This window comes from Glandiceps talaboti, chromosome 6 (assembly GCF_964340395.1).
Source record: "Glandiceps talaboti chromosome 6, keGlaTala1.1, whole genome shotgun sequence".
In the NCBI taxonomy this organism is placed as follows: Eukaryota; Metazoa; Hemichordata; class Enteropneusta; family Spengelidae; genus Glandiceps; species Glandiceps talaboti.
Window position 1 is genome coordinate 4267108 of NC_135554.1, and position 17464 is coordinate 4284571.

General features: G+C 36.7%; 1 protein-coding gene across 1 annotated transcript; it reads left to right on the plus strand.

Annotated features, from left to right (window-relative positions):
• The first annotated feature begins 453 nt into the window (after positions 1-453).
• On the plus strand, positions 454-16792 carry LOC144436581 (delta(24)-sterol reductase-like). Its single transcript, XM_078125404.1, has 8 exons — positions 454-690; positions 1873-2134; positions 3987-4105; positions 6848-7114; positions 7602-7742; positions 9638-9835; positions 10519-10697; positions 16639-16792. Exons 1-8 carry the CDS (start codon positions 454-456, stop codon positions 16790-16792), a joined length of 1557 nt encoding a protein of 518 aa, XP_077981530.1.
• Positions 16793-17464: the final 672 nt, after the last annotated feature.

Consider the following 17464-nt stretch of genomic DNA (forward strand, 5'->3'; position numbering starts at 1 on the left):
CCTCACGGTCAAATGGTGCAGCGGACGACAAAATATTTTTTTTACGATTTCCCTTGTGGCGTCCTGTTTCACTGTCTTCGATCGTCAAATGGAAATAAACACGGTACTTCAGTAATCTATATCTTGCTTCAGAATCGATAAATTGAAAGAAATTCAAACACAATCGACCGTTTACTGGCTAGCAACCTTCACAGTCATCCGCCATACTATTTTGAAATCTAGCCAAGTTCAGAGTGATCTCGTGAGATATCGCGTGATCGTCTGGTTAAGATGACCTTTGATCATACTAGTACTTGACGAATGCTAGCGCCACACGCGTTCACACCCTAGATTTTCGTTTTCAGGTGATTGGTGTGTCATCAAATCGATGTCGCGCTGTCTTGCGGAATGCTCTTTCATTCATGCTAATTTTGTGCAATCTTGTGTAATAGGATCTGGTTACAAGACGTCGCAATGTTTCTCTTCCTACTACAAATATTCGCAGTCCTGGTTCTCGCAGCAGTTTTCTGGATTCGAGTAAAGGGCTTCGAATATGTGATCGTCAATCAACGATGGATATTTGTATGTTTATTTCTACTACCAGTCTCTGTTGTCTACGATTTGTTATTTTACCTGAGAAACTGGATCGTTTTCCAACTCAGCAGTGCTCCTAAACAGCATGATAAACGAGTCCAGGACATTCAACGGCAGGTGAGATACTATTTTCTTATGCAAAATGCAAATGGTAAATTGAATATATGAATTATGATACTCAGCTGTAGATGAATTATAACTTTTTGCGCCCCTCCCACTCCCCTTTGTTTTTGTACGAAGTTTTAATATTGATTAATTTCAAAGAATTCGAATACCAGAGGATGGATTTGCCGTAATCTAGTTCACACTATTTGGTTAGCTGCAATACTATGTTTCGCGGTGTGGAAGTTCATTTCTGTATTTTATATAGCCATTAGCAAGGATATGGGTGGTTTTTATTCCAAAAATCCGTGCGAATGAAATCTGTTCTCAGTCTCGTAGGGAAGAACCATAGTGGAGAGCGAGAGGGAAGACGTGTTGTACCTCATCGTATAAACCCGGCACCCAAAGCTACTATTTGGTCAACGTAGTATTATCTTCGTTTAGATGACACATAACTCCTGGCTACACATGCATGTACATTGTTCTTATGATAAAGCCGGTTGCATGTTTGTAATGTATTTTACGAGATCTGATCATGCCATAGTCCATGCACCAATCCAAGTCATTTGGTGACGAGTTCATCACACGCTCTGAGTCTCATTCAAACTTTTCCTGCATCTACATTTGTATACATAAATTGTCTACATTAAATAAATTTTCATTAATTATCACCATGATCATTAATTAAATAGGTCAAGTTTTTCTAAGCATTTTTATTGTGTTGAAATAATATTAATTATAGGGTTATCTATGCAAATACTTTCAATAATCACTTTTTATTTCATTTATTAAAATGTGACATTTCCAGTCAGATTTTCATGCATTTGTCAAATTTTTGGAACTAAATAGCCAATTTATTGTAAACTGTTATCATACAATGTGTCATTTTTTATATTTCACCTTAATTAAAAATTATTATAATTGAATAAATGAATAGATGATATATATAGATGATAACTTGTAGTAAATTGGAATATTCAAAATTAGTCTAGACTTAGGACAGGTCTAGTAGAGATTTGCCCTAGATTTGAGACAAGTTTGACCTTTGACCTACATATTCTTTATGCAATCTTGTAACATTTTCAAAGATACATTTGTTCAACACACATTCAATGATAAATAAATATATAGGTAATATATTATGATATACATACAAGAAGTTCTTATCGTAAATATTTTCTATTTTCTAATGTGAAGGTCCGTGAATGGCGATCTGATGGACGACAAGAGTTAATGTGCACAGCTAGGCCAGGATGGATGACGGTCAGTTTACGTGTCGGAAAGTACAAGAAAACACATCGTAATATTAAGATTAATTTGGTTGATATTTTGGAGGTTGATACAAATCGACAGATAGTGAGAGTAGAACCAATGGCTACAATGGGACAAATAACAGCCACATTGAATCCATTGGGATGGACTTTACCTGTATTGCCTGAACTAGATGATTTGACTGTAGGTAAGAATACCTGGTGAATAAGTCATTGCACATCTAGCAATGTAACAGATTTTGACAAACTAAAACTGACACAAACTGTTATTTTAAGGTATCAATCACTCACATTAAGGTGTAACTGATAGTTCATTGCATGTATTTAAACCTGCAAAATGGCTGGAATATATTTCATAGATTCATTTTTGTGTGTGTGTGGGGGGAGGGGGAGGGGGGGGGGAGGATTGTCTAGTATGATCGTTGCATAATTAATGAAATATTTATAATTTAGATGAATTATAGAATACATATATTTAAATCCAGAATGAAAAACCTCTTCATGAATTATATTTTTCAAAACTTAAATGAAAACATTCTGTCTGTATTTTACAATGGAAGACATCGGGAATGGATTACTTTCAGTATAAATTTACTATCAGTGTTACATTTTAGAATGAAAGTCACACAGCAAAGTACAAACAATGTTGTGTTAGCTATTTGCCAACCTTTGATTTCTACAAAACAAACACTATTCTTTTGATATAGAAATCTTTGTACATTGAAATATTTGTACTTTGAAATATTTGCATATGAAAACCTTTTTGCTAGTCCTGTATATTCAGACATCTTGTGTGTCCTCTTAGATTCTGTACTCAGTGACATCGATAATTTGAAAAAGTTGAAATTATTCCAAGTTTAATTTCTATAAGTGGATATACAATATGTTGCATACTGAATGATACTGGATGGCATAACAAGGCTAACGTCTATACATGGCAGTCACTTTTAGCCAAATGAAGTATTTTAGCTATAATTGTGTATGCATTATTAATTCCAACAGACTACCACCTACCTAATAAAGTTGGTTTCTAGATGTAGTGTTTATGTCTTAGAGCTCTAGACTGCTTCAAATTGTAAGTCATGTATAAATCATATAAAGTCACTGTCTGCAATGTCATGTTAAATCTGTGACAATAAGGTCAACAAACTTTTGTTGATAAACTTTTTAAAAAGATAACTGTAATCCCTTCCAATTGTCCAGAGATAGTCATAGACTAAGTGCACCCTCAACAATTAATTACCAGTAATATAATTTTCTTTTTCCTTTAATTAAATAATAAATTGAGGTTTAGAAGATATAAACCAGTAAATCTTGCAAAAAGCTTTATTGTCTTTCACATGATAATTTTCATCTTATGCATAGTAAGACAAAATAAGTATAGCTGGATAAATATTATTTTGATGCAGCTGAGATGTACATTCATCAATGATCTAGGATAGGTCAATTAATAACTTAATGAAATATTTGAGTTGTAACTTGTAATGAATAAATAAGGTTTGTCAATTAATAAAATTCTGAAACCACAAAGGAAAATTTCATCAACTTTTGATTGAAAACAATTTTAATAATTCCCTTCAATCACTGATAAAACTGTCAATACAAAATTGTGAGGATTTTTCATGTTTCTAACTAATTTAGACACTGGCTGTTTAGACTTTTATCTTTATTAGTGTTTCATTCAGTATTTTGTTTTGTATTTCAAATTCAGTTTACACACTTTAATTAAAATACAGATAGATTTATAATAATACTAATTGCCAACATGATGTACTTGTATACAAATGCTATGAATACATTAATGGACATATGTACCATCATTTAGGAATTTACTTTTAAGGAGATGATGATTAAAAATTCAAATGTATTTGAAATGTTTTTTAGAAATGAAATCTGTTCCAGGTGGCACTTCTGACATTCTACCATCTTTAATTAATGAGATTATTTGTTGCAGTCTGATTAGTCATTTACTATTCTCTGTCAGCTTAGGTGGTCTGTTGCAGTCAGTCACTGATTTACTCTAATTCTGTTTCATCCTAGGTGGCCTTATTATGGGGGTAGGAATAGAGACCTCATCCCACAAACATGGATTGTTTCAGCATACCTGTGTCAGCTTTGAATTGGTACTGGCTGATGGAAGCTGTGTTAAATGTTCCAAGGTATATAGTTCAATTTTATACAGTGTTTATACACTAACTTTTTCCACAAAGATTCTCGTCGATTATTGGTTGACGAGTCATATTGGGTAGTCCTGATTACAAAATAGTTCACTGCATTAGTAATAATATGATGTCATCATACACTAGCTTTTATCATGTTCATGCATGTATGTGACACACTTCATGTCTGCAAAGTTTTGATGTTGAAAATGTTATGTGCAAACAGTATCATCGGGTGCAATTAGTGTCATTGGGTGCAATTAGTGTCATCGGGTGCAATTAGTGCCATTGGGTGCAATTAGTGTCATAGGGTGCAATTAGTGTCGATCATTGGGTGCAATTAGTGTCATTGGATGCAATTAGTGTCATAGGGTGCAATTAGTGTCATTGGGTGCAAGTAGTGTCATAGGGTGCAATTAGTGTCATTGGGTGCAATTAGTGTCATAGGGTGCAATTAGTGTCATAGGGTGCAATTAGTGTCATTGGGTGCAATTAGTGTCATAGGGTGCAATTAGTGACATAGGGTGCAATTTGTGTCATTGGGTGCAATTAGTGTCATTGGGTGCAATTAGTGTCATTGGGTGCAATTAGTGTCATTGGGTGCAATTAGTGTCATTGGGTGCAAGTAGTGTCATTGGGTGCAATTTGTGTCGATCATTGGGTGCAATTAGTGTCATTGGATGCAATTAGTGTCGATCATTGGGTGCAATTAGTGTCATTGGATGCAATTAGTGTTGATCATTGGGTGCAATTAGTGTCATTGGGTGCAATTAATGTCATTGGGTGCAATTAGTGTCATTGGTGTCATAGGGTGCAATTAGTGTCATAGGGTGCAATTAGTGTCGATCATTGGGTGCAATTAGTGTCATTGGATGCAATTAGTGTCATAGGGTGCAATTAGTGTCATTGGTGTCATAGGGTGCAATTAGTGTCATTGGGTGCAATTAGTGTTATAGGGTGCAATTAGTGTCATTGGGTGCAATTAGTGTCATTGGGTGCAATTAGTGTCATAGGGTGCAATTATTGTCATTGGTGTCATAGGGTGCAATTAGTGTCATTGGGTGCAATTAGTGTCATTGGATGCAATTAGTGTCATTGGGTGCAATTAGTGTCGATCATTGGGTGCAATCAGTGTCATTGGGTGCAATTAGTGTCATTGGATGCAATTAGTGTCGATCATTGGGTGCAATTAGTGTCATTGGGTGCAATTAGTGTCATTGGATGCAATTAGTGTCATTGGGTGCAATTAGTGTCATTGGGTGCAATTAGTGTCGATCATTGGGTGCAATTAGTGTCATTGGATGCAATTAGTGTCATTTGGTGCAATTAGTGTCATTGGGTGCAATTAGTGTCATTGGATGCAATTAGTGTCATTTGGTGCAATTAGTGTCATTGGGTGCAATTAGTGTCATTGGATGCAATTAGTGTCATTGGGTGCAATTAGTGTCGATCATTGGGTGCAATTAGTGTCATTGGATGCAATTAGTGTCGATCATTGGGTGCAATTAGTGTCATTGGATGCAATTAGTGTCATTGGGTGCAATTAGTGTCATTGGGTGCAATTAGTGTCATTGGGTGCAATTAGTGTCGATCATTGGGTGCAATTAGTGTCATTGGATGCAATTAGTGTCGATCATTGGGTGCAATTAGTGTCATTGGATGCAATTAGTGTCGATCATTGGGTGCAATTAGTGTCATTGGATGCAATTAGTGTCATTGGGTGCAATTAGTGTCGATCATTGGGTGCAATTAGTGTCATAGGGTGCAATTAGTGTCATTGGGTGCAATTAGTGTCATTGGGTGCAATTAGTGTCATTGGGTGCAATTAGTGTCATTGGATGCAATTAGTGTCATTGGGTGCAATTAGTGTCATTGGGTGCAATTAGTGTCGATCATTGGGTGCAATTAGTGTCATTGGGTGCAATTAGTGTCATTGGGTGCAATTAGTGTCGATCATAGGGTGCAATTAGTGTCATTGGGTGCAATTAGTGTCATTGGGTGCAATTAGTGTCATTGGGTGCAATTAGTGTCATTGGATGCAATTAGTGTCATTGGGTGCAATTAGTGTCATTGGGTGCAATTAGTGTCGATCATTGGGTGCAATTAGTGTCATTGGATGCAATTAGTGTCATTGGGTGCAATTAGTGTCATTGGGTGCAATTAGTGTCATAGGGTGCAATTAGTGTCATAGGGTGCAATTAGTGTCATTGGGTGCAATTAATGTCATAGGGTGCAATTAATGTCATAGGGTGCAATTAGTGTCATTGGATGCAATTAGTGTCATAGAGTGCAATTAGTGTCATTGGGTGCAATTAGTGTCATAGGGTGCAATTAGTGTCATTGGGTGCAATTAGTGTCATAGGGTGCAATTAATGTCATAGGGTGCAATTAGTGTCATTGGGTGCAAGCCAAATCATGTGTAAAACTTACAAGGAACTGTAACTTTGTCCATTATGAAAGTAACGGATGATTTAAAATTCTGGACAAATGTGGTTCCTTTCTAAAACAGAAGAAGCATAAATTAAAACAAAAGAAATGGCATCAATACTGATAGGGGTATTATTCCATGTCATCTGACAGGAATATCAAATCCATGATTTAATTTTGAGAACAGTTGTACATCACACAAGAACAAAACTGTACTTTTCCTTGGTTTAAAACATGTTAATGTATGTATGACAACACTAGCTAAACTTTATTTCCACTTTAAATTAATAACTATATGTCTCTGTTGTTCTTTAGGATGATAACCCAGACCTGTTTTACGCTGTGCCATGGTCCCATGGTACACTGGGATTCATAGTGTCTGCAGAAATTAAAATTATTCCAGCATACAAGTTTGTCAAGATGGAATACTTCCCAGTTCACAAGTTTGATGATATCACAGCAGTGTTTGCAGAGAAAGTCACAGAAGAACCTGGCCATGAATTTGTTGAATGTTTGGTCTACTCTGAAAATCAAGCTGTTGTCATGACAGCAAATCAGACAGCTAGTGCCGAGCCAGACAAGGTGAGATGTGATGAGATGAATATGGTATTTATAATTGATTGACTATGTCATGATTGTGATATGGTTATTCTAAGTCATCATCAGAAATCATCTTCAAACCACTCAGACTCTACATAGAGATGTACCAGGAAAATTATTTTGAATGTGTTTTTGTCACAAAATCATGTGAATGCATGATAATATTTCAATGAAATGTTTTTTTTTTGGTTCTAATGTAATAGTAATATTGGTATTAAAAGAGTCCTAATTGTGTAAGTACAAGACTGAATAATTTATATATTTGTCCACAAACTTACTGTTTTTAGCTGTACTTGCATAATTGAACATTACAATGACATGCAAAGTATGCATTCTCATGCATGATGGGAAGATTTTATGTTATGGAATAGTTAATACCTAAAGTGGCACAAGCAGATTTTTTAAGCTTTTTACTCAAGTGAAAATACTTACTTCTGCACCATATGAAATACATCATTTTCATTTATAGGTGAATTCCATTGGTAATTTCTGGAAGCCATGGTTTTTCAAACATGTTGAATCGTATCTAAAAACTGGTCATGGAGTTGAATATATTCCACTACGTCATTACTACCATAGACACACCAAGAGTATATTCTGGGAATTACAGGTATGTGTTACATCATTACTACCATAGACACACCAAGAGTATATTCTGGGAATTACAGGTATGGAATTACGGCCACCGACAATCCATTGATGTCTGTATGTAAACAGTCATTGGTACTGTGTACACTGACTTGATGTCTGTTTGTAAACAGTCATTGGTATTGTGTACACTGACTTGATGTCTGTATGTAAACAGTCATTGGTACTGTGTACACTGACTTGATGTCTGTATGTAAACAGTCATTGGTATTGTGTACACTGACTTGATGTCTGTATGTAAACAGTCATTGGTACTGTGTACACTGACTTGATGTCTGTATGTAAACAGTCATTGGTATTGTGTACACTGACTTGATGTCTGTGTGTAAACAGTCTTGAACCAGGTACAGACCCATTAGCTTGTTTTTCAATGAAAATTAAATGGTAAATTGTTGGAACATTGGTACAGGGTATCATACATTTACCATCATACTATGATTACTACAAAACTATCTATTAAAATAAGTACAATAAAATAGTAACTATTACCAGGGATTTAGCAAATTTATAATAATAGTAGGCAGTAATACCTACAAAACAATGCAGAGTTACTGTAGACAGGTTTTTCCAGGTACCAGCCCTTAAAATCTATATCCCTTCTAACATTTAAACATACTTGATATTACCGATTGTATTCTAGTTATATTTGTGCCATCTACAAAGACATTTTAGTTGAGATACTTGTGTCTATTTTAGGACATTATTCCATTCGGTAACAAACCTATATTCCGATATTTAGTCCCCGCGGACGAAGTCCGGAACGGGGACTTATGGATTGGGTTCCGTCCGTGCGTCCGTGCGTCCGTCCGTCCACAGCCGTTTCTTGGAGATGCCTGTACCGATTTTTTTCAAACTTGGTACAGGGGCAACATGCTATGGCATACATATGCACATCAATTTGTTTTATGATACGATCCAATATGGCCGCCTAGCAGCCATTTTGTTTGCGAATTTTCCCTGTCTAAAGCCATAACTCAGACATGCTCACACAGATCTCATTCAGAGTTGGTATTAGGACAGTGTTCTATGGCATATATGTGCATATTCATTGTTGTCATGATACGATCCAATATGGCTGCCTGGCAGCCATTTTGTTTGTGAATTTTCATGTCCAAAGCCATAACTTAGACATGCTTGAACAGATCTCATTCAAAGTTGGTATTAGGACAGTGTTCTATGACATACATGTGCATATCCATTTTCATTGTGATACGATCCAATATGGCTGCCTGGCAGCCATTTTGTTTGCAAATTTTCCATGTCCAAAGCCATAACTCAGACATGCTTGAACAGATCTCATTCAAAGTTGGTATTAGGACAGTGTTCTATGACATACATGTGCATATCCATTTTCATTGTGATACGATCCAATATGGCTGCCTGGCAGCCATTTTGTTTGCAAATTTTCCATGTCCAAAGCCATAACTCAGACATGCTTGAACAGATCTCATTCGAAGTTGGTATTAGGACAGTGTTCTATGACATACATGTGCATATCCATTTTCGTCATGATACGATCCAATATGGCTGCCTGGCAGCCATTTTGTTTGTGAATTTTCCATGTCCAAAGCCATAACTCAGACATGCTTGAACAGATCTCATTCAGAGTTGGTATTAGGACAGTGTTCTATGACATACATTTGCATATCCATTTTCATATTGATATGATCCCCCATACCCAACCAATCCTTTATTGTTGTAGGCATGTTCCATGTCCGACAAGCAGACACAACATATCTAAGTCTGTTTGATTTAGGTTCACAAGTGTTGTTGCGTGATCAGAGTAGTGCTAATTCCTTAAAACCCAATCATAGCGGGGACTATGTCATTCTCAATGGCTTGTTATGTCTATTTTAGGACATTATTCCATTCGGTAACAACCCTATATTCCGATATTTATGTGGTTGGATGGTTCCTCCTAAGATTTCATTATTGAAATTGACTCAAGGTGAAACTGTACGTCAATTGTATGAGAAACACCATGTTATTCAGGATATGTTAATTCCAATCTCAAAGCTAGGGGATGGACTCAAGGCCTTCCATAAAGAACTCAAGGTAACTTTGTATACAGTATTTAATATGTGTTGTGTTCATTTGCCTTGAAGCATGGTGTGTGTGTGTGTGTGTGTGTGTATGTGTGTGTGTGTGTGGGGGGGTGGGGGTGGGGGGTGGGTGTGCGTGTGTGTGCATATGTTGTATGTATGTCTATCTGTCTTCTGTCTGTCTGTCTGTCTGTCTGTCTGTCTGTCTGTCTGTCTGTCTGTCTGTGTCAATCTGTTTGTATGTGAGGTAGATATTTTATTTAGTGTATGTGTATTATCTATATCAGTGTGTGTTTGTGTGTCCAGAAGAAGGTACTGTTCATTGTAGCCATTCCTTTATCTACTTTAGAAATAATTTCAGTGTCTGGCCAAACAAGGACTGCTATCATTATTGCCCCCCCCCCCCCCACGTAACTCACTACAACTCACTACAATGTCAGCACCAGATTCTACTAAACAAAATAATTGTAAATAAATACAATTGATGACAGACTACATTAATTATGAGCCACTCTGTGGTGATTTGTACATAAGCTAAGAGACACTCCCAGCATCTGCTTTGAATTATCTTAATTTTAATTATCTTCATTTTCAGCAACTTTTGAATTAGTGAGAGTAAAAGTACATGTTGATCATCCAGTGTTAAATTATTAGATTTTACTAACAACTACTTTATATTATTACTGTCTATTGTAGCTGTACCCACTATGGCTGTGTCCAATGCTGTTACCTAATATCCCTGGTTTGGTGCATCCAGCTGGTAATAAAGATGAAATGTTTATTGACATTGGAGCTTATGGAGAACCTAAACAGCCAGGTTTCGTTGCTAAGGAGACAGTCAGGAGACTGGAAGAGTTTGTACGCAGTGTTGATGGGTATGTTACTAGTATTAGTTTCATTCTTGTAACCTGAATTTTTTTCATTTTATGGTGGAAATCAAAACATGGGAACATCTAATATTGTCATAATTTGCCATCCTTTATTTGGCTTAGTCCTCAAGTCATGCCAACACATGCCATTAGTCAAGTAATAGAACAAATATTCTTATACCATACCCGGGCCATTTAGAACAGAAAATACAGAATATATACTCTGGTTGTTCTACTTCACAACAACGTGTGCCTATGTCAGGACAACATGTGTCTAAGTTATTAGTTCTGCTCAGTTTGAAATACGAGTCAAAACGTTCAAAATTACCATTACTATTCCCAATGTTTCTTTGAAATTACTGGTGCTGGTATAATTTTGTTATTCACATATATTATTTTTCATTCAGCTGGAAAATACTTGTGACCTAGGGGTTGTCACTACTTGTCTATCGACTCGTAGTTGCAAGGACCCCTTAGGTCATGCATATTTTCCTTGGCTGAGGGAAGAAAAATATCGGGGAATAACATATAAAAGGACTCATATTTACAAATGAAACTATTCACAGCTAACAGGTTTTTTAGACAAATACAAAAAGATCGCTGATGTCTCTTCAGCATTGGTATGGGTTTCAAGGAACACATTATCTATATTAATTGGTGGTTGTTAACTTTTAGCAGTGTAAAATCTGAAGAAGTCACAACATAGTTGTCACATAGGGAATTTCAAAATCTTTGACAGAGAGGACCAGTTGTGTAGATGTATGAGATTTAAAGGAAACAAATTAGATCACTCAAATGATGCCCAACCTAAATTTAGATCCAGGCATTGAGATCCTGTCTGTATCAATCAAATGAAGCCCAACCTAAATTTGGATCCAGGTATTGAGATCCTGTCTGTATCAATCAAATGAAGCCCAACCTAAATTTAGATCCAGGCATTGAGATCCTGTCTGTATCAATCAAATGATGCCCCAACCTAAATGTGGATCCAGGCATTGAGATCCTGTCTGTATCAATCAAATGGCGCCAACCTTAATTTGGATCCAGGCATTGAGATCCTGTCTGTATCAATCAAATGGCGCCAACCTTAATTTGGATCCAGGCATTGAGATCCTGTCTGTATCAATCAAATGATGCCCAACCTAAATTTGGATCCAGGCATTGAGATCCTGTCTGTATCAATCAAATGACGCCCAACCTAAATTTGGATCCAGGTATTGAGATCCTGTCTGTATCAATCAAATGACGCCCCAACCTTAATGTGGATCCAGGCATTGAGATCCTGTCTGTATCAATCAAATGATGCCCCAACCTAAATTTGGATCCAGGTATCGAGATCCTGTCTGTATCAATCAAATGACGCCCAACCTAAATTTGGATCCAGGCATTGAGATCCTGTCTGTATCAATCAAATGACGCCCAACCTAAATTTGGATCCAGGTATCGAGATCCTGTCTGTATCAATCAAATGATGCCCAACCTAAATTTGGATCCAGGTATCGAGATCCTGTCTGTATCAATCAAATGACGCCCAACCTAAATTTGGATCCAGGCATCGAGATCCTGTCTGTATCAATCAAATGATGCCCCAACCTAAATTTGGATCCAGGTATCGAGATCCTGTCTGTATCAATCAAATGACGCCCAACCTAAATTTGGATCCAGGCATCGAGATCCTGTCTGTATCAATCAAATGATGCCCCAACCTAAATTTGGATCCAGGCATCGAGATCCTGTCTGTATCAATCAAATGACGCCCAACCTAAATTTGGATCCAGGCATCGAGATCCTGTCTGTATCAATCAAATGATGCCCCAACCTAAATTTGGATCCAGGTATCGAGATCCTGTCTGTATCAATCAAATGACGCCCAACCTAAATTTGGATCCAGGCATTGAGATCCTGTCTGTATCAATCAAATGATGCCCCAACCTAAATTTGGATCCAGGCATCGAGATCCTGTCTGTATCAATCAAATGACGCCCAACCTAAATTTGGATCCAGGTATTGAGATCCTGTCTGTATCAATCAAATGACGCCCCAACCTAAATGTGGATCCAGGCATTGAGATCCTGTCTGTATCAATCAAATGATGCCCCAACCTAAATTTGGATCCAGGTATCGAGATCCTGTCTGTATCAATCAAATGACGCCCAACCTAAATTTGGATCCAGGCATTGAGATCCTGTCTGTATCAATCAAATGACGCCCAACCTAAATTTGGATCCAGGTATCGAGATCCTGTCTGTATCAATCAAATGATGCCCAACCTAAATTTGGATCCAGGTATCGAGATCCTGTCTGTATCAATCAAATGACGCCCAACCTAAATTTGGATCCAGGCATCGAGATCCTGTCTGTATCGATCAAATGATGCCCCAACCTAAATTTGGATCCAGGTATCGAGATCCTGTCTGTATCAATCAAATGACGCCCAACCTAAATTTGGATCCAGGCATCGAGATCCTGTCTGTATCAATCAAATGATGCCCCAACCTAAATTTGGATCCAGGCATCGAGATCCTGTCTGTATCAATCAAATGACGCCCAACCTAAATTTGGATCCAGGCATCGAGATCCTGTCTGTATCAATCAAATGATGCCCCAACCTAAATTTGGATCCAGGTATCGAGATCCTGTCTGTATCAATCAAATGACGCCCAACCTAAATTTGGATCCAGGCATTGAGATCCTGTCTGTATCAATCAAATGACGCCCAACCTAAATTTGGATCCAGGTATCGAGATCCTGTCTGTATCAATCAAATGACGCCCAACCTAAATTTGGATCCAGGCATTGAGATCCTGTCTGTATCAATCAAATGATGCCCCAACCTAAATTTGGATCCAGGCATTGAGATCCTATCTGTAACATTTATATCCCATTGTAGTACAGCAAGGCATGTAACATTTATATCCCATTGTAGTACAGCAAGGCATGTAACATTTATATCCCATTGTAGTACAGCAAGGCATGTAATATTTATATCCCATTGTAGTACAGCAAGGCATGTAACATTTATATCCCATTGTAGTACAGCAAGGCATGTAACATTTATATCACATTGTAGTACAGCAAGGCATGTAACATTTATATCCCATTGTAGTACAGCAAGGCATGTAACATTTATATCCCATTGTAGTACAGCAAGGCATGTAACATTTATATCCCATTGTAGTACAGCAAGGCATGTAATATTTATATCCCATTGTAGTACAGCAAGGCATGTAATATTTATATCCCATTGTAGTACAGCAAGGCATGTAACATTTATATCCCATTGTAGTACAGCAAGGCATGTAACATTTATATCCCATTGTAGTACAGCAAGGCATGTAACATTTATATCCCATTGTAGTACAGCAAGGCATGTAACATTTATATCCCATTGTAGTACAGCAAGGCATGTAACATTTATATCACATTGTAGTACAGCAAGGCATGTAACATTTATATCCCATTGTAGTACAGCAAGGCATGTAACATTTATATCCCATTGTAGTACAGCAAGGCATGTAACATGTATATCACATTGTAGTACAGCAAGGCATGTAACATTTATATCCCATTGTAGTACAGCAAGGCATGTAACATTTATATCCCATTGTAGTACAGCAAGGCATGTAACATTTATATCCCATTGTAGTACAGCAAGGCATGTAATATTTATATCCCATTGTAGTACAGCAAGGCATGTAACATTTATATCCCATTGTAGTACAGCAAGGCATGTAATATTTATATCCCATTGTAGTACAGCAAGGCATGTAATATTTATATCCCATTGTAGTACAGCAAGGCATGTAATATTTATATCCCATTGTAGTACAGCAAGGCATGTAACATTTATATCCCATTGTAGTACAGCAAGGCATGTAATATTTATATAATCCCATTGTAGTACAGCAAGGCATGTAACATTTATATCCCATTGTAGTACAGCAAGGCATGTAATATTTATATAATCCCATTGTAGTACAGCAAGGCATGTAACATTTATATCCCATTGTAGTACAGCAAGGCATGTAATATTTATATAATCCCATTGTAGTACAGCAAGGCATGTAACATTTATATCCCATTGTAGTACAGCAAGGCATGTAACATTTATATCCCATTGTAGTACAGCAAGGCATGTAATATTTATATAATCCCATTGTAGTACAGCAAGGCATGTAATATTTATATAATCCCATTGTAGTACAGCAAGGCATGTAACATTTATATCCCATTGTAGTACAGCAAGGCATGTAATATTTATATCCCATTGTAGTACAGCAAGGCATGTAATATTTATATAATCCCATTGTAGTACAGCAAGGCATGTAACATTTATATCCCATTGTAGTACAGCAAGGCATGTAACATTTATATCCCATTGTAGTACAGCAAGGCATGTAATATTTATATCCCATTGTAGTACAGCAAGGCATGTAACATTTATATCCCATTGTAGTACAGCAAGGCATGTAATATTTATATCCCATTGTAGTACAGCAAGGCATGTAATATTTATATCCCATTGTAGTACAGCAAGGCATGTAACATTTATATCCCATTGTAGTACAGCAAGGCATGTAACATTTATATCCCATTGTAGTACAGCAAGGCATGTAACATTTATATCCCATTGTAGTACAGCAAGGCATGTAACATTTATATCCCATTGTAGTACAGCAAGGCATGTAATATTTATATCCCATTGTAGTACAGCAAGGCATGTAACATTTATATCCCATTGTAGTACAGCAAGGCATGTAATATTTATATCCCATTGTAGTACAGCAAGGCATGTAATATTTATATCCCATTGTAGTACAGCAAGGCATGTAACATTTATATCCCATTGTAGTACAGCAAGGCATGTAACATTTATATCCCATTGTAGTACAGCAAGGCATGTAACATTTATATCCCATTGTAGTACAGCAAGGCATGTAACATTTATATCCCATTGTAGTACAGCAAGGCATGTAATATTTATATCCCATTGTAGTACAGCAAGGCATGTAATATTTATATCCCATTGTAGTACAGCAAGGCATGTAACATTTATATCCCATTGTAGTACAGCAAGGCATGTAACATTTATATCCCATTGTAGTACAGCAAGGCATGTAACATTTATATCCCATTGTAGTACAGCAAGGCATGTAATATTTATATCCCATTGTAGTACAGCAAGGCATGTAACATTTATATCCCATTGTAGTACAGCAAGGCATGTAACATTTATATCCCATTGTAGTACAGCAAGGCATGTAATATTTATATCCCATTGTAGTACAGCAAGGCATGTAATATTTATATCCCATTGTAGTACAGCAAGGCATGTAACATTTATATCCCATTGTAGTACAGCAAGGCATGTAACATGTATATCACATTGTAGTACAGCAAGGCATGTAATATTTATATCCCATTGTAGTACAGCAAGGCATGTAATATTTATATCCCATTGTAGTACAGCAAGGCATGTAATATTTATATCCCATTGTAGTACAGCAAGGCATGTAATATTTATATCCCATTGTAGTACAGCAAGGCATGTAATATTTATATCCCATTGTAGTACAGCAAGGCATGTAACATTTATATCCCATTGTAGTACAGCAAGGCATGTAATATTTATATCCCATTGTAGTACAGCAAGGCATGTAATATTTATATCCCATTGTAGTACAGCAAGGCATGTAATATTTATATCCCATTGTAGTACAGCAAGGCATGTAATATTTATATCCCATTGTAGTACAGCAAGGCATGTAATATTTATATCCCATTGTAGTACAGTATTGATACAGATGAGATGTCAGTAAAATTTGGGAATCCCTGGCCTTCTCAAAATGTTTGACTTGGTGAGAAACTTTAATTCATAAATATGTCAACATTTAATTAATCATTTTTGCCGGATAAGACTAAATCAACTCCTGTGCTTCTCTTTCAGCTTCCAAATGTTGTATGCAGATTGTTACATGACTAATGAAGAGTTCCGTCAGATGTTTGACCACACCTTGTATGACAAACTAAGAAAGGAGCTAGATTGTGAAAAAGCCTTCCCGGAAATCTTCAACAAAGTTTGTAAAGCTGCCAGACATTGATTGAGGAAACTGACACCTTGGAAACTGATATGGATACACCTTGGAAACTAACACGGATACACATTGGAAACTGACACGGATACACATTGGAAACTAACACGGATACACATTGGAAACTAACACGGATACACATTGGAAACTAACACGGATACACATTGGAAACTGACACGGATACACATTGGAAACTAACACGGATACACCTTGGAAACTGATACAGATACACCTTGGAAACTCCATTGTCATCATTTCATACCAACTCTATTGTCATCAATTCATACCAACTCTATTGTCATCATTTCATACCAACTCTATTGTCATCATTTCATACCAACTCTATTGTCATCAATTCATACCAACTCTATTGTCATCATTTCATACCAACTCTATTGTCATCAATTCATACCAACTCTATTGTCATCATTTCATACCAACTCTATTGTCATCATTTCATACCAACTCTATTGTCATCATTTCATACCAACTCTATTGTCATCATTTCATACCAACTCTATTGTCATCATTTCATACCAACTCTATTGTCATCATTTCATACCAACTCTATTGTCATCAATTCATACCAACTCTATTGTCATCATTTCATACCAACTCTATTGTCATCATTTCATACCAACTCTATTGTCATCAATTCATACCAACTCTATTGTCATCATT